A 27,535-nucleotide genomic window follows, 5' to 3' on the forward strand; every position below is an offset into this window, starting at 1 on the left:
GGAATTTGCCTGTTAAAAGTATAACATTTAAAGCCCCTTAAATTAACTAAACGAATCGAAAAAAGATTCGTTCATTTTGATGAACGAGATCGAACAAGAGAGTCAGTAAAATGATCCGAACTTCCCATCAGGTGGTTTGAGGCTAAACTTGTGCTAATATTAGTTTAATAATTGTTTCAGGGAGCAAGCAGCAGACAGTTAAATTTATTAAATTGCAAAAAAATAAATTAAATTAAAATGTATTGTAATATTTGCACAACTTCTGTAAATAAGAAATATCACTCACTATAAACCGCACAACAATAAGAAAAGCAGTAGATATAAGGCAATGGGGTTTCACTTTTGTGTGTTTTTGTTGTGCTGTCATGCAAGCTATGTCTACAAAGGTTTTAACCAAATTTGAGTATCCAGAAATATGATTGTTGAAGTGTTTTGTATGCATGTCCTGATGTGTCATATTTTGCAGTGTTAAAAATGGACTAATTATAAGATTGTTAATATTTTTCATAATGTGTGAGTGGGAAAACATACTTTAAAAAAAGTGAAGGCGACCAAGAGCCGTTGCCAGTAACATTTGTATTTTACTGTAAAAAAAACCCGGTAAGGGTAGTGTATGAGAAAATATGTTCATGCCTTATATCATGTAGTTTTTGCAATTTTATTTATTTATCTATACCACGTTTATCATTTCTAAAGCTATATTATATTATAATATAGCCTGGCTATTATATAAATTACTTCAAACATTGTTTTACATTTTCAATGCTTTCATATGCTCATTCCATTTACAGTTTGACGATGGCCACAGCCCTATCCACTTAATAATGTATCACGTTGAAGGATATTTCATCTGACTTTCAAATAATTAACTCCATCAATTCTACATTTATGTAAATGCTGCGTGACTTCTACGTGTTTTAATGGGCGCGCGCGCTGAACATTCGAGACGCATTTGAACTGGAGCGGAGGGCGGCGTTACCATGGAAACGGGACGGCAGCTCAACTGACATGCAGCAAAACTCCGTCTCTCATTGTTGTTTTAACTACTTTCAGGTAAGTTTAGTCCCTAAAATTACACAAATAATACATACAAATGTGTCTGACACTTTCTTTCATGTTAATGACTCGCTTCCATTGAATATAACTTTATAGAAATGGTTTAGTGTCTTTGAAAAAGTCCGTTAGCCGTTAGGGAGGCAAGTTAACTTAGCTAGCTGTATTTTGAGCTTTTAATCGCATCTTATGTGTAGATGAGAGATTTGACAGTTTTGTAAAGGTTTTGGTGGCAATTGGTTTAATGGATGAATAGAAGTAAGCTAATTTATTTAACCTAAAAGTATGCGTTACGGTTAATTCATAGTTTTCGCGTGACGTCACACCATCATAGGAACGAATTCAATATTTACTGCTTATTGATGATGCATACTTTGTACAGGTAAGCAGATGAACACAGAACAAATGATTTATAACATAATAATATTGTTTATCTTCTTTCTCTTTACAGTATTGTTTGCCATCTAGTCCTGAGGCCAACCCTAATTAAGCAGACCTGAGAAGCTGATCCAGGATCATCAGAAACTCTGCAGAACTTTGGCCTGGACACCACCAGTGTTGTAAGTTCAGAACATATTGCAGGAGTGTCATTACTGTAATTATGAGGAAGCAGAGATGCAAGTGAAAAAACTCTGATTTAATATTATAGGTCAGAATAGCAAATACAGTCACAAAGCAGGTAGATGATACAATGATGATGAAGATGATGATGATACGACACGGGCGACACAGGGACCTCGATGGTCGTGAAGTGCTCGGTGAAATGCTAGGGCTAGATCCAGTGAGGTGACGAAATCCACACAAAGAGACGACAAGACGATCAGGAACTCGAAGACAGGAGCAAACTTGTATGGAACATCACAGGGACCCGGCGACACTCACAACAAACACCAAACAACGCTCTGACAAAGGAAGGACAAAACAGTGAGTATTTATGGGAGAGTAAATGAGCTGCAGCTGGTGTCAGTGAGTGCGATCAGCTGAGCGCTGATTAGTGATGACGCCTCGGTCACGCCCTACACACACACACCCACAGACATGTAAACAACAAAGCCACGAGACCCGAAGGAAACAGTGAATTCATGAACCGTGACAAGGAGATCTTACAATTGTCTCTAAAGGTCCACTTACATGCAGAGTTTTGCTCCAACCTAGTCCAGCACACCTTTACAAGCTAATCAAGGTGCTAAACTCTGGATGCATATCACTCATACCCCTTTTCCACCAAGGCAGAGCTGGTGCTGGTTCGGAGCCAGAGCCTAGTTTCAAATCGGTTCTTAGTTTTTCGACCACCAAAGCACCAGCTCCGAACCAGTAAAAGTGGTTCTTAAGTAGCACCAAAACATTGCTGGGCTAGAGTAAGAACCGCTTGCGTCAGGGGCTGGGGGCGGGGTTACCGTGACCAACAAGACGAAAAGAAACTTGTGACCGCCATTTTTTAAATAGCTGCTAATCGAGCTAATAGCTGCTCGATTGTAATCTCCGTCTATGCAAGTTACGGCGAGCTGCACGAACGTTTGATTCGCCGTGTTTGGATGCCGATGTAGTTTCGCAAAGCCATGAGCATCAATAGTAACGCAACGAACGCCATTGTTGATGTAAGACTTGTTCGAGATGCATCGGAGCGGCGCGGACCAATCAGAGCTCCGGGAGTATTTGGAGAGCATACGACTCCTTGTGCTTTTGGATCGCTTTCTTAGTGCTTTAATGTCACGCGGCGATCGGTCTGCGTGAAGCCGAACCATCTCGAACAAGCCTGGTGTGTTTTTGTTTGGCGCTGCCGCGCTAGCGTTGCTGGGCAATATGAGATGTATACACAGTGACGTAAGATCTGGCTCTGTTTTGGCTCTCTAGCCTGTGGAAAGGCAAACCGGTTCTTAGAAGAACCGTCAGTAGAACCAACTCCGAACTGGCTCTAGTTCTAGCTCTGAACCAGCACCTGGTAGCCTAGAAATCTAGACGCCCCTAGCGGCAGCAAAATGTATTTTGCAGCCAGGGCCAGTCTAGCAACTCTCAATACACATTCTAGCAGCAAAAACCCAGATTGGGTCAGGCCAATCACGTCGTGTATAGAGCATGCGGGGCGGGCTTAACATATGACGACAGAGTTGCGACGGCTGGCATAGGCACTTGTAAACAAAGAATGGCGGCAGCAGCTGTCGAACAGCAGTCTTTCGAATCGGCTTTGGCCGCGACTCTGGAGGACTTGGAGTTAAGTTTCTCTTTAAGAAAAGAGCAAAAAACGGCACTTAAATCATTTTTAAAAAAGGAAGATGTGTTCGGAGTTTTGCCGACTGGATACGGAAAAAGTTTAATATACCAATTAGCTCCGCTGGTGGGAAAACGTCACCTTCTTCGTTGCTCTGATTGGTTGTAGCGCTATCCTATTGCGTGCAGAGGGATTTTGAGAGACAGCCGTTTATCCCGCCTCTCGGAGTAAGCCTAGTCTATGGAGAGTGTCCAGACTAAACATCTTGATGTAAGTCTGGCTGGCCAGGCTAAGCACCTGGTTCTTGTTGGTGGAAAAGGGGTATCAGGTGCCTAGCTCAGTTAGGGGTTAAGGGCCGTCTTAAATCACTAAATCCTTACAGTGCTCTGAAACATTTGCTCCCTAAAAACTCACTATGTTCCCTTAAAGGAGAACTCCGGCGCAAAATGAACCTTTTGTCTAATTACACATTGTTACACATTGTTACCTAGTCAACCGTTATCTGAGATTTGTTTTCATGATTGTCGAATGTAAATAGTTTTATCTCTAAAAACAGTTTAGCCTATAACGCTGGTATAACGCTAGTATATAGGGCATAGTGTAATGACAAATAAAAATCGCTTGTTAATACACTAACAAGGCTCAGAATAGCCCCACACTAACACGGTAGTATAATGAGGGTCCCTACCTTCAAACCGAAGCATTGAGAACTTTGTAATTGTCCTGTTTTTTTTGTTTTTTTCTCCTGTTGAAATCTATGGGGTCGCTGTGTCCATCTTATATACTGTCTATGTCAACTTTGCATATACAGGCAGAAGCCATCTTTGAAAAACAGTCACTTCCAGTCGATCTACGAACGCCGATCCAAGTGCAACCCCGGGAGAGGACCTGCCTTCTGAGGTAAGAATGCATACAGTGCGTCTTTTGATAGGTGAATAAAAATAAACACTCCAGCACTGTTATTAATGCATAATGTCCGAATAAGTCCACCCCTGTTTATACTAAGAGAGGAACATTCAGTGTTTTTGTGTAAACTTTAGCGATGTCCGAATAGCGAACGATTTGTTTTCCAATCGGTTCATTTGAATTGAATCAAAGTCGTGCGGCTTTTGAAATCTCCTCGCATTAAAACTCCAACTGAGGAGGGTTACATTTAAGAATCATAAACAACCACAATATTTGACACAACCTAATCTACAACATAGCGTGAACAGCAGAATTTTACAGAAAAACATCTTTTACCGACACACACACACACACACACACACACACACACAAAATACCTTGTGATTACTTCTCTTTGAAACTACCGTATTTTCCGGACTATTTTATGACAAACTGCGACTTTCTTGACTTTCATAATTATCTTTTAAATTGACAAACATCATATGTGTAATTCAGGGCACAGTTCGGATGGAATAAAAAGATAAGTTGTCTCTCGCCATTGACTACGATTGATATTTCTTCCGAAATAAGCACACCGGAAGCTTAATTAATCTTTTAAACGGACATCTGTCTGTTATTCAGATATTTTTGTTTAAAATTATTATTATTTTTTACATTTGAACTTTTAAGGAATTAATTTGATTAATTATTACTCAATTCTAATCTGTTAAAGTTAATTAATATTGCTTGTAATCTGTTGCCACAATTTTATTGAGTAGATATAGCGTATTCATTTTTAGTGAATATGGAAATTAAATGAAACATATTTTTTTCTAATTACTTTTAATTGAATGAAATTAACTTGTTTTAAACAAGGGCAGTGAATATGAAAATTAATAATAAAAAATAAGAAGGGTTAAATAACACATTAAAATCAGTGAAATCAACCAGATAAAAACATGTAACATTTACAAGGGGTCAGAATCATTTTTTTCAGTGTAGAAGTGGTCTGCAGATTTAGAGGACACTTTTAGACCTGTTGGTGGCGCTGTATCTGTAGTGTAATGAATACTAGTAACTGCGTACTTGGTAAAATTCCCATCGTCCAAATCATTCTGAACACATTGTTGCTTTGTCATCTCCTCCCCAGTTGCACAGTATGCTTCCATAAAAGAGTTTCTACTATATGTGGTCATGTCTCGTGGCTATCATGTGGTAAAATAAGCTATGCATGTTATTAATGGAGGGAAATTATCCAAGACAAATCAGATTCTACACTGCATATGCATTATTTAAGAATAAAATAGTTTAAATGGAGAAAAAAAACATTCATGATAGACTGAGGTGGTTGCATGTGCTGTTTTGTTTCTTCTTTTTAACCACTTCCTCTGTTAAAGTTTGTAGTACAGCTCATAAGCATAGACAGTCTTTGCACTTTAAAGTCTGTTATTGTTTTTTCTTTATGATTTCAGGTCAACTCTCCAGGTGTGGAGAAGGCTGAATGGCTGAACAAGGTGATGAATGATCCCTCCCTCATGTCACAACAGCTGCCTGTGACCACACACACACACGCCTGCTGAACAAAAGCTTTATATACTATTATTACACATCCATTCTCAACCAAACACTAATCCAACCAAACATATGTTTCTTGCCTTTCAATTATTAGATCAGTTGCTATACATGCTTTTCCAGGAGACTTAATAATAGTTGTCCAAGTACATTACACAATAAGCACCAAAATACTATAATATAACATAAGATGAAAGGAGGAGCAGATAGAGATATATTGGGTTTAAAAATATTATATATTTTTTTCATTTTATCACATGCAATTTAAAAATCTCTATTTTTCTTAGAGATTCTTCCCTATTGTGACTAGGGGTGGGAATCACATTACCTCACGATACAATACAAAATACATGGTTCACGATACCTAATCAATATATTGCTAGACAATCCTATAATTATACATCATGATATCTGTCTAACTATGAAAACAAAATGCCTGAGAAAGAGTTTCCCAGACTTTGGATTTAAATGTGGCTGGGCATCTATTAATTTACTCGCACTGCTGTCCGTCATCCCATTAAAAAGCTATTTTTCTTAGGCTAGTTAACTTATGTTCCCGTTTCCCTTATTCATGTGTTGAGCGCCAACTCGAGGAGACATGAAGTAGCAAAGCTGGGAGCAGGGAAATCTATTTCGAGCGCCTTATTTTATTAATTAAAATATCAATATTTGGCACCATCGTATATATTCTCATATCACACTATTTGTCCCACCCCTAATTCACCTTTGGCTAAGCCCCGCCCCCCTTAGTTACTGTTGCTACCTCCGACAACTTCATCTGGGCTCTGGTTTGGTATCAACATGGCTTATGCTGTGACGGCTCTTCCTGCTGAAATTTTATCAAACTTTTATAAAGCAGCAAATAAAGTGTCCGATAGAAGTAGGCAAAAGTGTCTGCAGTGTGCGTTCAAAGGCTTTATTCAAGACAAACGGTGAAACGCAAGCAACAACAAGGCATCCAAATAGAGGCAAAAGCATAACGGTCACAGTCAAAACAATGAACCACAGCATATCCTAATGGAGACGGAGGCTGGGACTAACAATATCAAGCAGCAACACTGTTCATGCAGAGCTGGGTCTCTATTCACTTCTATAATCGTTATTACAAAGCAAACGGACTACGCGAGTATAACGTTAGTTGTATTTATTAGCAGCGTGTGCTAGCGTATCAACAATTAGGGCAGAGAACCGAAATCATGACCTAAACCAGCATAAAACTGTCTAACTAGTATAACTTCAGTAAGGTTAAAAGCTAAATGTATCTTAGAGACAAAAGTGTGCTTGTTGATCCTTGAGGGGTTTCGCTGACTGAGGACGTCCACACAGTTTAATCCAAAGACGACACTTGTCAGTATTTAACTTCGGTTTTGGGAAGGGAAAAAACGGACACCCCCCTCCAACCTCTCTGGGAAACGCGTATCTGTGTTACAAATGCCCCAGGCACAACGTTTAAAGTCCCTGTAAAGGCAATTCTAAAAAAAAATTCTAAACACATTATAAATGTTAGAAATGTATTGCTAAAACATATTACAAAGACTGTGAACTGCGAAGTACTGAATTGTGGAGTTAGACCGTTAAACAGTTTTTCACCATTGCTATTTTCCGGATTTTTTGGGCGGGGCTAAAACGGGGGCTCGATGACGCACTGGAGCCCCTGAGCTACTGGCCCCGCCCCTACTTGATGACGCACTGGAGCCCCTGAGGCTGGCTGCTCTCTAACAATATAAACAGAGCACATACGCATCAGTTTGGCGCTCAATCGCGAGTTAAGTTACTGTTAGTACTATTATTACTACAGCCTACAGTTTGCTAGTTAGCTATGCCTTCGTCACGGAAATGCGTAGGCTACTACCTGGATGCGATCATGTACGAAACAGATCGGTGTCCAACATTTCCTAAAAACGATCACATCAAGAAGAGGTGGATTAATTTTGTGAAGAGCCACCTTGATGGAGAGCTGAGGATCACCACCAAAACCCGCCTCTGTAGTGATCATTTTACACGGGATAGTTTTATAAACTTTCGTCGGAGACAACTGGGATGCTCTGATAATCCGCTGTTACTGGTGAATGTGGCCGAACCGACTATCTCCCGTCTCGGCCGTCATCCTCCCGTCGCGCCGACACCTGTGCCATCCTCGGCAGTGCACGCCCACCAATGAGGGTAGGCTGCCTTGTGTGCTTATGTTATAATTATAGTAGGTAGTCCACAGTAAGTAGGCTAATAAATACTGCAACACTCTAACGTGATTTTTTTGTTTATTTATATGATCAATATGATTTCTTAGCCAAGTAATTTAAACTATCCGTTCACAAAGCAGTTCCTTCCGACCACAAAAGAGACCGAGTCTTTCATGCATAAAGTCACTCGAGAAGTTGGATGTCAGTCAGACAGGTTTCAGCGCAGCCGGCGGCCACGCCCCCAGCGTTTGAGAGCAGAGACCACTGCTCATTTTTTCAATATTTTAATAGCTTATTTTATGTACTTGCCGGCTTTTTTTATCATTCAAATTTGGCTGGGTGGCTAATAACACATTTTTCTGTGATATGACAAACTCAGAACACATACTTAATTTTGACTTTACAGGGACTTTAACCATATTTTTTATAAAACGACGACGTAATAGCCTGCCGAGACCAAAAATATGAGCCTCCTGCGTTAAAGTCAATGGAGCGCCGTGAAAAAGTGTCGGAGCCTCTGTGGGAGCTCGTTCTTGGCTGCGCTGTGATTGGTCAATCTACATTCTAGGGCGTGGCTTAGCCAAAGGCGAATTGTGACGTATATCAAGAGAAACGGCTTCTCGAACAAGAGAAGATGTAGAGCGGCCTCACGCCAGTCAACACATCATCAGAGAAGAGATGAGATGTGAATGAAAGAGGGGAAGTTGTTTTGAATATGAATGAGGGCACATGAATTTAAACAAAAAGATGTGCACGGATGAGCCATTTACAATAAATACTACAATATTCTATTAAAGATAATAATAGTCCATTCTCGATTTCATGGTGACTTTAATATCAAATAAAAATATGACACTGTCTTTCTCTTCCTGTCTATTTCTCAAGGTTATCAAGCAGGCCTGGCCAAATACTGCTGCACGTTTAAAGAAGAAGATCACGGACTGCCTTACTTCATATATCCACGACAGCAACTGCTTCATACGTATATGCAGCTTAACCAATGTAGACTTGGTCTACATGAAAACTGTATATATTATATATTCTGTTCATGGTATTTAACACTCAATTATATATTTTGAAATATTGTCTTGGTCGCACTGTATAGATTCTGATTACTTTCGTGTGACTGATTGAGCTATTATGTGTAGCTAGTATGAATAGCAAAATGCTGTGTCCAGATTTGACTGAAATACAAAAAGCTGTTTCTAAATCAACATAAACTCAACTTTGACAAAAAATAACTTATAAAAACCCAGCATCCTGGGGAAAAACAGCATCTTGATATGTACACATATAGGGCTATACAGCCATCTAGTGGTTACACGATGGCATTGCAGGCGATAAATTGTACATAATTTAGAGACGCTCTTAAAATACACGTTAAAGGGAAACAATATTATTGTAACTCATTTTAGTAAAATAATAATAATAATTCTGGGATCCTCTCGATCAGTAGACGGGTGAAATGATGCATGCAGGAGTGCAGATACTAGGCCTACATTCAGCAGCATCAACATTACAAACTGATATGAGCAGGACACATGCACTGAATACACAGACTGAATATTTTCAGTACAGACTCATATAGTCAGCCTACTGGTGCACAGCCTGTAAAGCAATCATGCTTTATTTATTTACCTTCATACATAAGGCTGTAAAAATGTAGCTCATTTACATAGACTTCTGATGTTTAAAAATAGCTATTGAATTATTACTGCGGGTGTTTATGAGCTGATAATGAAATTATAAAATGTCAAATCAAAAAGATAATTTGTCATGTGACCATTAGCTGACATCAGAGAACCATGAACAAGCAAATATGTTGTTAAATTACTTTAATATGAACCTAAAATCTACTGACCTAAAAAACGACTATATTGCAGTGTTATGGAATAATAAATGCATAAAGAAACAACAGATTTGCCCTATATTAGAGTTTTGGCTGCACATTTTTATCTTCTACAACTTAACCTTTCTTCATTTTACAGCCGTTGGAGATCGTTGGAGTGGAGGCTACTTCAAACAATGAAGATGATCAAATAGTGCTTGTAGTTGATCTCAGGTGACACATATATCTATTTACTGACTTGAGATTGAGATATATTTGAGCTTCTCATGCAATCATGAGGCCCTATAATGAGTCAATTGTCTCTCAGGGAGTGATTTAAAAGTCTAATGTAATCGATATTGTGTCTGTATTTCACAAGCTGACAAAACCTGACCGTCAAACTGCAGCCAACTCAGATTTGTAACATGACATGAGTGTATATCCTATTTAGAGACTCCATTTTTGTTTAGTTTTCCATCAAGTTTTAGTTGTTTGGAATAAATTCAGCAGAATGGTTCAATTAATTTGTAAAGAGTTAAAAGCAAACCTAACGTGTCCTCTCCGACATCTTTTTTCAGTTACGAGGGGGATGCCGTTATAGACTCAAAACTTCTCAGCATGAATTGTGGCGTGAAGGGAGTGCAGGTGAGATTATGTGTTGTGAGTTGTGACGGCACATTTGATACATGGTGCCACTGTAGAAAATAAATCTTGAAAGATAATTCCATTTGCATTCTTTCAGCTTCAAGGAAAGATGACTGTGGTTTTGGACCCACTTATGAATGATGTCCCATTCATGGGAGCCGTGACAGTTTATTTCGACAAAAAAAACAGTGAGTGTCTCAAAATTAAGAAATAAAGCCAATAAAGAACCTTTATTTTTAAGAGTTTATGAAAAATGTGGGTTCTTCTGTGGGTGACTATATGATTCTTTGGAGCTTAAAACATTTTTGACATTACACTATCTCCCAGTTGACAGACAAGTCTTGAGCCGAGTCCCAGACTAAAATGCATGTTTGAACTAGGGATGTCCAGATCCGATCACGTGATCGGAAATCGGGCCCGATCACGTGGTTTCAGACTCGATCGGAATCGGACGTTACCTCCCGATCAGGACTCGGATACGTATATCAGTGATGCGCGGGTTGATCCAAAATGAGCGGGTGCCCGCGGTTACCCGCGGTTACGAGTCATCCAAATTTTTTTTAATGATATTCGGGTCACGGTAGGTCGGGTCGTTTACCTTTGTAATTTATATAGTACTAGACACAATGTTCTATGAAATACACAGGTCTACACTTTATTGGCTGAATGCGCGAGGATGACGCACAAGCTCAGTCTGCAGATGAAAGTGGGAAATCCTTATTTACCTTTTGAATGTTGAGCGCGTTATTAACTTTTGAATAAAAGCTGACGCGGGACAAAATGCACGATTTCCCAACGCGTTGAACTGAGCAATGCCATTGTGCCATTTTAATAGGCTACTTTTAAACGCATATAGCTCAGTAATGTCAGTTTTATGTACCCTATTTGCTGAGAGGGGGCGGGATTTTTGTTGGGAAAGTCGGGGGAGAGACGCACACTTCGATTAGACTGGATAAACACATGCAGCATCTTAATTGTTAAGAAAATGAAACGAAATAAATGAATAAATCAAGCCTTTATTACAAAACACTAGGCTATATCATACAGCATTCTGAAAAATGCGCACCCCTAGTTCCTCCGTCTATGGCCCATGACGCGATGAGCATTTACTAGCTACTTTAAAAAACGCGGGTCGGGTACAATATTTTCTTTCTTTTTTTTTGCGGTCCGAGTTGCGGGCGGGTTAGTTGAAAACGCTGGTCGGGTGCAGGTTGTTGACCCGCGCATCACTGATGTATATATATTCTCATTATTTTTTAACACATCTATAGTTATGCGGTGGCACAGAGTTAGACCCTTTTTAGACCCACACAGAAACAGCAACGCGTGCGGCATGACATCACTTTGTTGACATCACCAAAAGTTAGGGATGGCCCGATACCACTTTTTCCAGGCCGAGTCCGATACCGATACTTTCATTTTTGGTACTCGCCGATACCGTAACCGATACCTGTATTTTTTATTTTCAATTAATTTAATTCATGCATTTGTCATTTTTAAATGTATTGGTAGAGAAACCAAAAGAATGTCAAATCATATTTGTTTATTAAATGTAAACTTAATTTGTTCATCAAATATATTTAATGCACTGCATATTCATTACTGTATAAATTAAATATAGATGGATCTTTTTGTGAAGTTACAAAAAAAGGCAGCCTATTTAGTCAAGAGTTAATCCTTTGTCTGGTTAACATTAAAACACAGCAGCAGATTAATTCAACTGCTGCCCCTTTAAGACCGAACGCACGGACCCCATTTGAATTATACTGTCTACGTTCACTTGACATATAATATACTTTGTTTACTAGGATACTCGCCAAGACGGGCGTTTTTACATAGTTTTGTGTGAATTCATCCGTACAAGCGCAATAGTGAAAGAATTCCACTCAGTGTTCGCGCGCTGTCTGAGGCGATGGTTTTCGGGGCGCGCGCTTTGGATGTTTGAAGTTCATGTAACTTCTTGACCTGCAAATGTCCTGTAATAATGTCGTTAAACATAAATAAGGTAACAGTTCATGTTTTACTTACGATTTAGTTTTAATCCAAATATACGTGCCGAGTGAACGATCAGCAATCCAGAGCATTCAACAGAAGTGCGCTCTCTCTTTCTCTCTCTCTCTCTCTCTCTCTCTCTCTCTCTCTGGTCAGTTAATGTTAATAATAAGCTACATGCCTCGTTTTACTTTCTTTGCCATTGACATCCGACTGAACTACAAACTTTTCACTGATGTCTGATGCGCTCGACCAGCTCGCGCTTCGGTGCCGCGGCGCGCTCAATCCACTGCGCGTTTTTCTCTTATCAGCTCGCGCACCACAGCTATATAGGCGTTACTATATTTTGTTTAATATTTCACTAATATGATACATTTACTTCATAGACAGCCTTCTTTTTTATCTCCATTATAATTTCTGTTGTCAGTGCTTCTTTGTCTGGACACAAACACTGTACACATGCTGCCTGGTATCGCTTTTACGAGTACGAGTACATGAACTCAGTATCAGGCCGATACCCAATACTGGTATCGGTATCGGGACATCCCTACCAAAAGTAAAGAATTTATGTTATTTATTACTTGATTGTTTAAGCTACCTCACAGAAGTGCTCTGTTTGTTAACAGAGATGTTGAATGTTAAAATAATAATTCAATAAAAAAATAAGGAACATCCTGGATCTGTTTTTTCGCTCTTCTTTATTCTTTTTTTATGCACGTATTATAGAAGTATCGGATCGGGACCCGGTATCGGTAGATACTCAAAATCAAATGACTCGGACTCGAGGGCAAAAAAACCTGATCGGGACATCCCTAGTTTGAACTGAACATGTTTTAACTGAAAGCAACTTGCACTGACATTTTTCAAGATATGTTGCTTTCAGTTAAAACATGTTCAGTTAATAATGTTTTTATTATGTTTTCTAAGGCACGTTTATAAAGCTAATTAAATGTCCTAATTGAACTAAAGCCTAATCCTGGCTTAATCTAAGCCTATAGGTTCTTCACACCAAGTACATTATTAATTCTTGGTAACATCCATTAACTGAGGAAGTTGAAACCCTCCTGGGTTCTTTGAAGCTCCATTGAACTTAAAAATGTTCTGCATTATTCTTCTTGCAAGTGTGTACTGTGTACTGATCCTTACTGTCTTTATTCTTTCATTAGTGCTTGAATTAGAATATTACTTTTAAGAGAATCATGTGATCTTAATCTTTTTCCTCTTTGTTGTTAGGAATTCACCTTCAAGAAGACTGGTTTGGCCAAGTTTCCTTTGATTCAGTAATTTTCATTCATTACACATAGTGACACACACAATAACATTTTATTCAGTTCAGTCACTCGCTGTCCTGATCTACATCCATTTCTTTTCTTTTTTTAATCTATTTCACACTTTCTGTCCCTGTTCCTTTCTCAGTAAATTCATTCACAAAGTCATCATGGACTGGATTACCTCGAACCTGGTTGATCCATATAGTTGCTCTTTACAACTAGTGCCAGATCTGCAGGGTAAATTGACATAAAAACAGGGTGATGGAAACATAGCTAATGCTTTCATCTTTAATTTCCCTCACTCTTTAATTAGGAGATTTGAAATTGACACATAAAGTGACAGTAAAATGATAAGTGTCAAAGCTTGATGACGAATGAGCAAAGTGTAAAACACAGGGGACTGATAATGAATGTTAGCAGTGATTAAATGCTCATGTCATAGTAACAGCAACAAAGGCTTTGTATGTCAATGGTAACATTCACCTTACGTGTACACGCCTACTACAGAAAGGTCGAATGTGATTACTCCGCTCTCTTCTGAAAACTTTCACAGAAAATCCGCTGGATGAATGGTTGGATGCAGAAGAATTCTTGACTACAGAGAACATGGCAGATAATCCCTTGTTAGCAGATTTGCACAGAGAATGAAGAAGAAAGAAGCCAAAAAAGTAAGAAAAACAGATGTTTTTTTGTTTGTTTAATCAATTCAGGCCTTTAAATCAAAAATACATTATTGAGAGAAAACAGACTCAGACCTGCCAACCTGTTCGCATTTTGACCTCAAAGTACGCTGGTCTGATTTGTCACTCTAAACTACGCAAAAACCTGGTGCAAGCGCTGTCCTCAAATCAAGCAACAGCAGAAGAAGAAGAGTTTGACCGATCATAGCGCTGGTTCATTCCCAAAATAGCACGCCAGGATGATTGACAAATGAGTAAGGCTTATGATTGAATAGAGACATCCATCCATCCATCCATTTTCTTCCGCTTATCCGGGGCCGGGTCGCGGGGGCAGCAGTCTAAGCAGAGATGCCCAGACTTCCCTCTCCCTAGACACTTCCTCCAGCTCTTCCGGGGGGACACCGAGGCGTTCCCAGGCCAGCCGGGAGACATAGTCCATAGACATACTCCAGCGTGTCTTAGGTCTTCCCCGGGGTCTCCTCCCGGTGGGACGTGCCTGGAACACCTTCCCGGGAAGGCGTCCAGGAGGCATCCGGAACAGATGCCCGAGCCACCTCAGCTGACCCCTCTCGATGTGGAGGAGCAGCGGCTCTACTCTGAGCTCCTCCCGAGTGACCTAACTCTAAGGGATCGCCCAGCACTCTGCGGAGAAAGCTCATTTCGGCCGCCTGTATCCTGGATCTTGTTCTTTCGGTCATGACCCAAAGCTCATGACCATAGGTGAGAGTAGGAACGTAGATTGACCGGTAAATCGAGAGCTTCGCCTTGCGACTCAGCTCTTTTCTTCACCACGACAGACCGGTACATCGACCGCATTACTGCAGCAGCTGCACCGATCCGTCTGTCAATCTCCCGTTCCATCCTTCCCTCACTCGTGAACAAGACCCCAAGATACTTAAACTCCTCCACTTGAGGCAGGAACTCTCCACCAACCTGAAGTGGGCAGGCCACCCTTTTCCGACTGAATAGAGACAGCAATACAGAATCCCGCTCGATCCCCCTTCCACTCCCGCCGTCTGACGGATTTCTTAAGCGAGGACAGTACAGTAGTCTCGGTGCGTCTGACTCCTCACGGTAAACAGGCTGGGGGAGATGTGGAAATATTGAAATGAGTTAACTTTATCCTCTGCGTGATCGCATGGATTGACTCTAAAAATACGCTCTGTCATTCATAGTCACTCTGAACAATATAATCTAAAAAAACTTGAAATTGCTATGGCTTTATGAAAGTGCTCTGACTTGTGGATGACTGACAACTGCGAGTCTGAAATGTAGCATGAATGTGTGTAATGTTATTGTGTTAAAAATAACGTCTCTGGTTTAGGGCTGGACGATATGGCCTAAAAAAAAAATCCCAGATTTTTTCATAAAAAATCCGATTTACGATTTATATCGTTTTTTCCCCCCCTATTTAAAATCAATCTGCAGATGACAAATAAATTGTTTAAAACAAGTTTTAGCTAGCCAAGATGGCAGGCCCTGCCTTTGTAAACCGTGAAAATGTAACATAACATAAAATCGGTGTAAATGTAAAAAAAAAAAAAAACTTGCATCAGTTGGTGACTAAAAAGAATTTTATTAAGTTTAGTGACAACACAGTGTTTACATGGTACACTGACTGTATGCTACTGTTTTTATTACTGCTCACAATTTCAATTCTTGTGATTTGATTCTGATCTTGATTCAATATCGATTCCTTTGGATAAATATTAGGTACAGTAGATACGTTAATGTGTTATGTTAATTTTTCTTTCCCAAAAAAACCTCACCTACTGTAAACATACAGAGCCCTGTCAGCTGGTATTATTATTAAAGGTTAAAAATAACATCTCAATTTTATTTTAATGCGTTTTTTACAATGACAACGTTATCATATTTTAATGATATAGGTAAAAATATAATAAAAATGTAATATAGTTATCATATTTAGCAAAATACTCCTCTCTACAGACAATTGTTTAAGTCCAACTAACGTGCTATGGTTATTAAACGGCTTTCCTGAGGTAAACGTTACCCGACTGTTCTCCAGCTGTTTATGGACCTCTGTCCGCGGTTGAAAAACACTTGATCTATCGATTTTATTACATTACATACTGTATCTTTCAAATTACCTATTGATCATTCGTGTTTATTTATATTAACTAAGTTTGTAGTAACAGATGATCGGTTCACGTGCCGCTTGAACTGAGATCTGTCTGCGATCTGTCACGTCACATTTACAAGCGCCAAAACGTTGTTTATTGTTTGAATTTTGTAATTAAATTGACAGAATCTGAGATCTGAGAATCAGATATTATAGAGAAAACCGATTTTCATTCAAACACATCGATGTACACTACACACTCGAGTTAATCGATAAAATCGATTTATCGCCCAGCCCTACTCTGGTTACTATCGTAACCTCGGTTCCCTGAGAGGCGGGAACGAGACATTACGTCAACTGAGACGTATATGGGAACTGTATAAAATCACGCCGTAAGAGCAGAGAAGATAAGCCCAGAATGGGGTCAACTGCACTCACACATAAGCGACAGACAGTTCCTAGCCAAGGAATACTCGCATCTGATAGGCAGAACTAGGCCAATGAAGCGGCAGCTCCAACCTTATCATAATTTGCATATCCTAACATAATGAACGTGAAGGCTGCACTGATCAGGGCAGGCACAACAAAATATGCACTCAAGCATGAGAGTTAAACAGTGTCGACAGCGTTTGCGGTGACCGCTGCATCAACCTAATTGCCATAAACGCAGAGTTAGCAGCTAATGGTAACTACTGCATAGTTGGTTATCTACAGTTTCATAATATATGAGTAAGCTCAACTCACCGAAAGCACTTGGGACGCTACGGACGGTACGTCCAGCTTGTAAAACCTGGCGAATGTGTTCTGAGAAGACCAGCCAGCAGCAAGACATAAATCCTGAATAGACATACCTTTTTGACCAGGCCCATGAGGAGGCAATCGCCCTCGTAGAATGAGCTCTGATGTTAAGGGGACAGTCCTTCCCCTGGCATTCATAAGCCAATGCAATAGCATCCACAATCCAGTGAGAAAGTCTCTGTTTTGAAACAGCACATCCACCAAAGCACACGAATAGCTGGTCCGACTGCAAAAGGCGGCCGAACGATCCACGTACATCTGCAGAGCCCTGACAGAGCACACAGCGGTCTGAGCGTCAGCGCCATTCGAGGCTGACGGCTCAGCAGATAAGGCGGGCAGGGAAACAACTTGTGCTCTGAATGGAGTATTGAGTGACTTTGGAACATAGCCAGGTCTCGGCCGGAGAGTGACGCTGCAGTCGCCCGGTCCGAAACAGATGCAATCACCGTTCACCGAGAACGCGTGTAAGTCACCAACGGCGAGAGCTAGAAGTTATGCCGTCTTCAGGGAGAGCTCCTTAACTGTAATCGAAGCTAGGGGCTTGAACGGTGGTAGAGATAGAGCCCTCAAAACTAGAGCTAGATCCCAAGGGCACAGAGGGCGGCCGTGATGGACACAATCTCGTCGCTCCCCTGAGAAATCTGATCACCAGAGCGTGCTTACCGATTTATTGCCCGTCGACCGGGGAACGAAAAGCAGCAATAGCGGCTACATACACCTTCAGCGTGGATGGTAAACTCCCGCTATCCATTCTGTGCTGTAGAAAGCGCAAAACATCCGACACGGAACTGGTCCCCGGGTCAATATCTATGTCCTTGCACCACTTAGTAAAAACTCCCCATTTCAGAGCGTAGAGGCGCCTGGTTGAAGGCGCGCGCGACTCCGCGAGTGTGCTCAGCACTCGTGAGTGCAGAGTATCTCACTCATCTAAGGTCCCCGCAGCGGCCACACATGACGGTTACACAGCTCGGGGCTGGGGTGCCATATCGTGCCGTTCGCCTGAGACAGCAGGTCCTTTCTGAGGGGGATTCGCCATGGAGAGCCATGATTAACTCTCTCAGGTCCGCGAACCAGGGCTGATTCGGCCAGTTCGGGGCCACGAGGATCACTGACGCTCTCTCCTCTCTGATTTTGCACAACACCATAGGCAGAATCTTCACCGGAGGAAACACGTAAAGCCTGGCTTCCGGCCAACGCAATGTCAGAGCATCTCCCAGCAGCGGGGAGTGGGATAGCGAGAAGAACGTCTGACAGTGCGTGTTCTCGCTTGTGGCAAACAGATCCACGTCTGCCCTTTCGAATCGATCCCAAATCATTTGGGCTGATCCAGGGTGAAGCCTCCACTCCCCTTGAGGAATCCCGTTCCTCGACAGCATATCCACTCCACGGTTCAGGAGACCGGGTATGTTCGCCGCTCTTATGGAGAGAAGGTGACGGTCCGCCCACAACAGGAGACTCGCTGCCTGTTTGAACAGGGCTCTGGAGCGCACGCCGCCCTGGCGATTTATGTACGAGACCACAGACGTGTTGTCGGTTCGAATCAGTACATGTGGCTGCTCTAATTTTGACTGAAATGCTTCCAGGGCTGAGGACACCACCTCCAATTCCAAACGGTTTATGTGCCACTCTCTCTGTGACTCCGACCACAGGCCTGAGGCAGGCACGCCCAAGCATACTGCTCCCCAGCCCGATGCGCTGTGTCACTGTACCCAAAGGAACTCCTGGGCTGAACATGTCCGGGTTGCTCCACGGTCTCAGAGTGCTGACGCAGCTGTGAGTGACCGTAATGCGCTTGTGGCCTGAGGACCAACCCCTTGGCGGAACTCGAGTTTTCAGCCAAAACTGCAGCGGCCGCATATGCAGCAGGCCCAGATGGCACACTGAAGAAGCTGCCGCCATCAGTCCCAGAAGCCTCTGAAATTCCCTCAGTGAAACAGACCTGCCCGGTCTGAAACGGCGCAGAGTCAATGAGATTATGCGCTCTTGAGAGAGGTGGGCTCGCATCGCCACAGAGACCAAACATACTCCTAGATAGGTTATAGTCCGATTCGGGATAAACACGCTCTTCTGCATATTCACACGCAGTCCCAGCGTATCTTGGTGGCGAAGCAGTGTTTCCACATGACTGATTAGCACATCTCTTGAGTGGGCCAAAATCAGCCAATCGTCCAGATAATTCAGGATGCAGCATCCCGCTCGATCTGAGGGGGGAAAGCACTGCGTCCACACACTTTCAAAATGTTCGGGGAGCCAGGGCTAGTCCGAACGGTAGCACCGAATACTGATAAGCCGTGCCTTCGAAAGCAAACCTCAGGAAGCGCATGTGGCGCATCGCAATTTTTGAATATGAAAGTACGCGTCCTTTAAATCCACTGAAGCAAACCAGTCCCTGGGACGAATCTGTGCCAGGATCTGTTTCAGTGTTGTCATTCTGAACGCGCGCTTGTGAAGTGCTTATTGATGGGTCTCAGATCCAGTAGCGGACCACCATCCTTCTTTGGCACCACGAAATAGCGGCTGTAGAATCCGCTCTCCTGCTCGCTCGGAGGGACACGCTCTATCGCGCCCTTCTCGAGCAGACCGAGAACTTCCTGCCTCAGAACGGGAACGTTTTGGGGCAAAGTCAGTGACGGGACCACGCCATTGAAGCTGGGTGGCCTGCGTTTGAACTGGAGAGAATATCCGTGCTGAATTATTCCCAGTACCCACGGTGAAACGCCCGGAATAGCCTCCCACGCGTCCATGAAGTGACACAGCGGACGCGTTAGCTCTATGGCCGCCGTAGCCAGTGACGATGTGTTTTGACTGGAGCCCCGCCCCCGCAAGTCTACAAACACTGGCGGGAGGGCGGCTCGCGGTGGGCTTTGTGTAATGTTGGCACTCCCGCGCCCTTGAGAGGCCATTATAATTATGGGCTGTGACTCTGCGCTGCTCTGGGGCAGGGCGAGTGACACAGTGTTGGGTGCAAGAGGAAGAAAAAGCTCTTTTTGTGAAGGGATACATGTTTTTATTGTGGAACGCACACAAGCACGACTCCACGGCGTCACCAAAGAGGCCGGAGGGAGTGACTGGAGCGTTCAGTAGTGTCTTGCGGTCCGAGTCCTTCAGGTCAGCTAAGGTTCGCCATAGGTGCCTGTTGAGGACGACCATGAACCCCATGGAGCGGCCGATGGCCTGTGCAGAGCGCTTGGTGGCCATCAGCGCGAGGTCCGTTGCCGCGCGCAGATCCCTGATGATGTCAGCTTCCACTGCGCCGTCCTCCAAGGATTGAAGCAGCTTTGCCTGGAACACCTATAGGATTGCCATGGCGTGAAGAGCTGAAGCTGCCTCCCCCGCAGATGCATAGGCCTTGTCTGCCTGGTGGGCCGTGAACCTGCACGGCTTGGAAGGCAGGCTGCGGTCCGAACCCAACGCATCCGAAGATGGGCACAGGTGCGCGGCAACGGTCTCCTTGACGGGGGGCATGCGCACATACCCGTGGGCTTCCACCCCGTCCACGTGCGCTAACATGGCCTGCGTGTTAGAGTGGTGCGCGCCGATTGGGGCGTAGCCCACGACTTCACCACGTGTTCATGAACGTCTGGGAAGAACGGGGTACTTCTCCTCGATGCAGTTTGACGACGGCTTGAATGGAGGAACCACGAGTCCAGCTTGCTTCTCACCGGAAAGCTCGCGTCCGCGAAGCTGACAGCATCGAAAACCTCGTCCTCGGGCGGGGAGGGCCCACCAGCGGCTCGCTGGCGGCAGTGGGCCTCATTCCTACTGTTGCTCGAGCCACTTCCCTTCTGGCTCTGAGGGCGCGCACTGGCAGCTCGGCGCAGTGGGAGCACGTTTCATCAGTTAGTGCCGCTTCGGCGTGGGCGAGGCCAAGGCACGCGACACAGAACTCGTGAGGGTCGGGCGGGTCTAGGGGGCCCGCACATATCTGGCATGTAGTAGCCATCGGATGCGTTGAAGAAAAAAGGTTGATTAGTCCTCTAATGCAACTTCCACGATGACTGCTTTTTTTGTGATTTCTAGCATGAAGAAAGAGATTCTGGCGCAATTGTCGCGCCCATGCATTTTATACTGCCCGCGAACCTGTCAGTATTTGCATGCTTCGCGTCAATTGGCCAGCTGTCCCACAGCTGGCGTTAGCTTATAAGATTTCAGCAAAAATGGAGAAGGGAGGAGTTCCCATATACGTCTCAGTTGACGTAATGTTGAAGTTACCGCCTTGAAAGATGAAGATAGGCGTGTGTTTGTGTAAGCAAAACTGTGAATATATAACCCCACCCAAACCCCGTGTCCCGTCCCACTGATGGTACTCAAAAATAATTTCAAGGTTGGCAGGTCTGCAGACTATTAAATAACTAGATTTGTTTAATAGATGAAATTACTGTCACACAACAGCCAGTTCTCCAGTCGAGCAGTTTTAATGATTCTTAATATTTTAAACATTATTTAATTGTGTTACTGTGTCAAGCAGGACGAGGCAGAGATGAGCGCCTGTCTCGAGTGTTTCACGGAGGAGCTACGGGAGCATAAAAGCAGGAGCGACGACAGTGAAGAACAGGAGAGGACCAGGCCTGGACATTTTCATTACATTAAATCATTTAGCAGACGCTTTATGGTTGACACCCAGCTGAATGGAGAAGTTGTGATGAAGTGCTGGGTTGTCGGGGGACAGGCGAGTGGCGTCCGTGAGGGAGCGGAGTCTCCACCGCTGGCCGTGGGCCGGAGCCTGCTGCCGTGCGCTTGATGGGGAGTAGCAGTGAATGAGGAACTTGAGGAGCGTGTTTGTGAGCAGGTCAGTCAGCGCACCTCCACACATGCAGATTATTATCACTGTTTAATGGCTGCCAATTGATTAAAACAGTGAATAATGATCTCTGTATTAATTATCTTGAGCCTGCTGAAATGTTCCTTCCAACTGTGCATTCTGAATAATAAATAGCTAAATATATTTATCCACTAAGCTGCAGCCGTCCTATAGGCTCGTCTTCTCATGAACTGTTTTTTCTCTTTCTGACATGTCATACCTGTTGGGTTTACATTTTTAAATGAAATTGAGTATTAAAAGGATTGCTTGTGTGCGCTGGTGTTTAAACCAGTCTTTTAAGATGTGGTGCCCGAGGTGCCTGTACCCATGTTAAACAGGCTAGGCTATTTAATCAATAACGCACACAGCGTAGAGGAGAATCACAGTCAACTACTTTGAATATTATAGCATTTTGGGCACAAACATGTAAATAGTGAAAATACTGACATTGAAAAATGACACAGAATGGTTAAAATATTTAATCCCAATAAACAAATGTTGGTGGTTCGCACTGAAGTTATTCCTCTGTTCTCACACACTCACTAGTTTAGATGAACACTAACATATCATTGACCACAGTACATTGAAAGTAAACATAACCAGAAATAAGTGAGGCGTACTATATCATTCAAATATTATAAAGTTGTTGTTGTAATAAAATCCGCATTAGGCCTATATTTAATTTGAGTAGTTATTTTTAACCTTAATTATACCAGATGACAGGGCTCTCTGTAGCCTATGTTTACATTAGGTGAGATTTTCGTTTGAATAGTCTAATTTTAGCGTAGGCACGTCACGTTAAGTCCCTCCCCTTCCGGTGGACCATGGGATCCCTTTCGGAAAAATATTGTATGGTAGTCAATGGCGAGAGACAACAAATATTTTGATCTCGTTTGAATTGTGCCCTGAATTACACATATGATGTTTGTCAATTTAAAAGATAATTATGAAAGTCAAGAAAGTTTGGACGGAATAAAAAGATAAGTTGTCTCTCGCCATTGACTACCATACATATTTTTTCCAAAATAAGGTCCCATGAGCACACCGGAAGCGGAGGGGCGGGACTTAGGCTCACGCCAAATCGACTTTTAAAATATATTTATTTCTCAAAATTACAAACCAAATTTGACTCAAATTTAATCAAAAATTACATTTCGAACAATTTTATGAATAAAGTTGGAAAAATAAAAACCTGTTGAAAAACAAAAAACTTTATTTCAAGTCATATCATTTTAAATTCTCTGTCAACAGGGGGTGCTGCAGTTCCCGCGGCCATGAACCAACCCCGGGAGAGGACCTGCCTTCTGAGGTAAGAATGCATACAGTGCGTCTTTTGATAGGTGAATAAAAATAAACACTCCAGCACTGTTATTAATGCATAATGTCCGAATAAGTCCACCCCTGTTTACTAAGAGAGGAACATCCAGTGTTTTTGTGTAAACTTTTATGTAATGTAGCGATGTCCGAATAGCGAACGATTTGTTTTCCAATCGGTTCATTTGAATTGAATCAAAGTCGTGCGGCTTTTGAAATCTCCTCGCATAAAACTCCACCTAAGGAGGGATAAATTTAAGAATTATAAACAACCACAATATTTGACACAACCTAATCAACAACATAGCGTGAACAGCAGTATTTTACAGAAAAACATCTTTTACCGACACACACACACACACACACACAAAATACCTTGCGATTACTTCTCTTTGAAACTACCGTATTTTCCAGACTATAAGTCGCTCCGGAGTATAAGTCGCATCAGTCAAAAAATGCGTCATGAAGAGGAAAAAAACATATATAAGTCGCACTGGACTATAAGTCGCATTTTTTTAGAAATGTATTTCACAAAATCCAAGACCAAGAACAGACATTTAAGTCAAGTCAAGTCAAGAATATTTGTATAGCGCTTTTCACAATACAGATTGTATCAAAGCAGCTTCACAGTATTAAATTAAAATAATAATAAAACGTCCATGTTTGGTAATGCTAATCAATAGTATTATTCATTGATTAATTAAATTGAATATATAATTTGGAAAGGCTAGTTATTCAGCTCCACAATAGCACACAGAACAACAGGCTGAATAGGTGTCCGGCATGTTAACGTAACACAGGGTTCCCGCAGCACTTTGGAACTAAGGCGGCCGCCTAAGTCAAGTCACCTTTATTTATATAGCGCTTTTTACAATACAGATTGTATCAAAGCAGCTTCACAGTGATAACATGAAAATAATACAAAAAACAATTTCATCATCGTCCACCTTTAAGGCAGATCTATAATATTGTTGAATATTAAATGTCCCCAACTAAGCAAGCCAGAAGGTAAGGCAACAGCGGCAAGGAACCAAAACTCCATCAGGGCAGAATGGAGAAAAAAACCTTGGGAGAACCCAGGCTCAGTCGGGGGCCAGTTCTCCTCTGGCCAATGAGTGAACAGTGTATGAAGTTCAGAATGAATCAGAGTATTTGTCCAGTTCTGGTTGGTTGTAGTCGGAGTGGAGAGGAGGAGAGACCGGTTGACACTTCAGGTCAGCAGCGTCGTCGTGTCCTGGCGCTGGTCCTTCATCAGATCTGGATACGGCCTGGTTCCGGTGGACAGCGGTAAACCTCGGGATAGACAGAGAGACTAATATTAGCGTAGACGCCATCCTTCTTATGATGTACCAAGTACATCAGGATTTAGGGGAAGTGTTCCCGGTCCCGGCTGTTCTAAACTATGCAGCCTAATTATAGAAGTCTATAATGTGTTATGTGTATGCTAGGCCGAAGAGATGTGTTTTTAGTCTAGATTTGAACTGACAGAGTGTGTCTGCTTCCCGGACAATGTTAGGAAGACTGTTCCAAAGTTTTGATGCTAAATAGGAAAAGGATCTACCGCCAGCAGTCGATTTTGATATTCTAGGTATTATTAACTGGCCGGAATTTTGAGATTGCAGTAGACGTGAAGGACTATAATGCGTTAAGAGCTCGCTCAAGTACTGCGGAGCTAACCCATTTAGTGCTTTGTAAGTGATCAGCAATATTTTTAAATTTATACAATGTTTAATAGGCAGCCAATGCAGTGTTGACAGAACGGGGCTAATATGGTCATACTTCCTGGTTCTGGTAAGATTTCGAGCTGCTGCGTTTTGGACCAGCTGTAGTTTGTTTATTAAGCGTGCAGGGCAACCACCCAGTAGAGCATTACAATAATCTAGCCTTGAGGTCATAAACGCATGAACTAATTGTTCTGCATTATTCTAATTGTTCTGCATTATTCATTGAGAGCATATGACGTAATTTAGATATATTTTTAAGATGGAAGAAAGCGGTAAGCGCTAAGCAACACACGCCTGTCGCCTTAACTACGTCGTCAACAAAAAGTATATGAGCGATATCCGCCGCGTTACTCTGTCCTGTTTAGAGCTTAGATTCTCTGCCGAGCCCAATATTTCCCGCCGTATACTCGGGCCGCGCCCGTGATCTAGAGACGTGCGGCGCGGGACTAGATTTGATGACCGGGTGCGAGCGCGGGCGGTAATGCACTCACTATGTGTGTGCGGGCTGCGGGAGAATAAAACGATTAAATTGAAATATCTATGAATAAAATATAAATATATATATATATATATATATATAAACTAATAAATTGCTATTCATCTGTTGCAGAAAAGCAACAAGAACAACTAAAACAAAATAGAAACGATTTACAGGCCAGAGTTTCTATTTGTAACATGTTTTCAGCGTTGAGCGATGTAGCCAATCACAGACATATGTGTTGATTTCTTGAACGCAATGGCCAATCAGAAGCAATTTAAGATAGAATCCCCTCACGGCTCAAAACTGACTTTTTGTTCAGTGCTGAATTCTGCATGCTGGCAAATCCTCGGATTATAAAAGATATTATGAAAGATTCATTATGCAGTCAGCGTCATTGATAATAACAGAGATGTATGAGATCACGATGAATTGATGTTAGCTTTTTAAAAATTATTAAGAGAGCGCGCATTTGCGCGCATTCATGGCAAACACGCAGCCTGCTTGCTTTTATGTTAAATTAATAGTGGATTGTGAATGTTAATGCTTTAATAACATAATTTATCAGGAGCATTTATGCTGATGTGTATGACGACACGTAGGCTAACACAAAGTTAAGTTACACAAAGTTATCCGCTGATTGTTTAAGGTCTATGTGCGATGCAAGGCGCTGCTGCCGCGAGGCTAGAAAGCTCCTGGCTGTTCTAGAAAGGAGACTGATCCAATGCAGCAAAGATATTTAATGGCTAAAGTCCCTATAGCCTATTGGCTATGTTGGATCCCCAGAATTCCGATCGGCGCACATTGACAAAAATAAATAAATATTTTCACAGAGTAAAGTCTTCTCTACGAAATGCAATGCAAGAGATCGCACGGGCGCCTCAACGTCCTGATTATATGTCTGCTATATTTGCTTCTTATTTATTAATTCAGGCAATTGGTTGATGAAACATTGATTAAAATTAAGATACAATTTATACAAAACGAAATTCAATTTAAAGAAAGGCTTTCTACAAAACAAAACTTAATAAAGTGGTCAAAATAATCTCTGACCCATCTTATGATCTTACTCATGCTGTTCACTTTTCATATACCGGTAATCAACATAGATTAAATTAAAATAACAAAATAACATTATATTATGTAAACATAAATATGGAATATAATTGAATTACTGCCTGATGAAAATTTGACTATTTCAAAGTGTGCTCGTTTTTTTCTGAGGCAACAACATTTAACAAAGTCTGTCTAGCAAAAAATGTAAACCATAGCCTAGCCTATATTTCGTTTTGCCAACACTTTATTTAGACATCATTCCATTTCTGTTCTAAATGTGAAATAATAAATGTAGTAAACGTGTTCCTTATTATGTTTAATTGCCTTAGCCTCTGGTGTGTGCGCTGGTGTGTGCGTGGAATTCTGTTGTTGGTGGGGGATTTAAAGCGGTTTATTTCTATACCGGGGGAATTTCTTGCTTTTCAACCACGGTAAGAAAAAATCCATACCGTCCCAGCCCTAGTAGACGGTAATGTTTTCTCTTGGTTCATCTCAGTCCGTATGAATTCATTTTGATATATAAGTCGCACCTGACTATAAGTCGCAGGAACCTATGAAAAATACAGTAATAATAGTATATAAAGCTTTTGTTCAGCAGGCGTGTGTGTGTGTGGTCACAGGCAGCTGTTGTGACATGAGGGAGGGGTCATTCATTACCTTGTTAAGCCATTCGGCCTTCTCCACACCTGGAGAGTTGACCTGAAATCATAAAGAAAAAACAATAACAGACTTTAAAGTGCAAAGACTGTCTATGCTTATGAGCTGTACAACAAACTTTAACAGAGGAAGTGGTTAAAAAGAAGAAACAAAACAGGCGAGTACACGTAAGGTGAATGTTACCATGACATACAAAGCCTTTGTTGCTGTTACTATGACATGAGCCTTTAATCACTGCTAACATTCATTATCAGTCCCCTGTGTTTTACACTTTGCTCATCCGTCATCAAGGTTTGACACATCATTTTA

The 27,535-nt window shown here is 42.0% G+C and overlaps 2 protein-coding genes across 7 annotated transcripts in view; both read left to right on the top strand.

Moving 5' to 3' along the window:
• Positions 1–27,535, top strand: part of LOC307003863 (Golgi apparatus membrane protein TVP23 homolog B) — a 291,916-nt gene that overhangs the window by 103,282 nt on the left and 161,099 nt on the right. The gene's annotated exons all lie outside the window — the stretch shown is intronic.
• Positions 984–26,604, top strand: LOC307009641 (extended synaptotagmin-1-like). 6 transcript variants are annotated; one of them, XM_079633518.1, is made up of 14 exons: positions 984–1,053; positions 1,505–1,613; positions 1,703–1,977; positions 4,074–4,162; positions 5,620–5,661; positions 8,785–8,950; positions 9,888–9,961; positions 10,306–10,372; positions 10,446–10,560; positions 13,598–13,644; positions 13,781–13,872; positions 14,189–14,303; positions 21,665–21,985; positions 23,249–26,604. In XM_079633518.1, the coding sequence occupies exons 6-11, from the start codon at positions 8,948–8,950 to the stop codon at positions 13,781–13,783; spliced, it is 309 nt and encodes a 102-aa protein (XP_079489644.1). In that variant the 5' UTR covers positions 984–1,053; positions 1,505–1,613; positions 1,703–1,977; positions 4,074–4,162; positions 5,620–5,661; positions 8,785–8,947; the 3' UTR covers positions 13,784–13,872; positions 14,189–14,303; positions 21,665–21,985; positions 23,249–26,604. The 6 variants fall into 6 exon arrangements, with proteins under 6 accessions (XP_079489644.1, XP_079489643.1, XP_079489641.1 ...); XM_079633517.1 differs by having other exon boundaries at positions 13,598–13,872; XM_079633515.1 differs by lacking the exon at positions 10,446–10,560 and having other exon boundaries at positions 21,662–21,985.

Source organism: Phoxinus phoxinus, assembly GCF_949152265.1.
Source record: "Phoxinus phoxinus genome assembly, chromosome: 1".
Taxonomy (NCBI): Eukaryota; Metazoa; Chordata; class Actinopteri; order Cypriniformes; family Leuciscidae; genus Phoxinus; species Phoxinus phoxinus.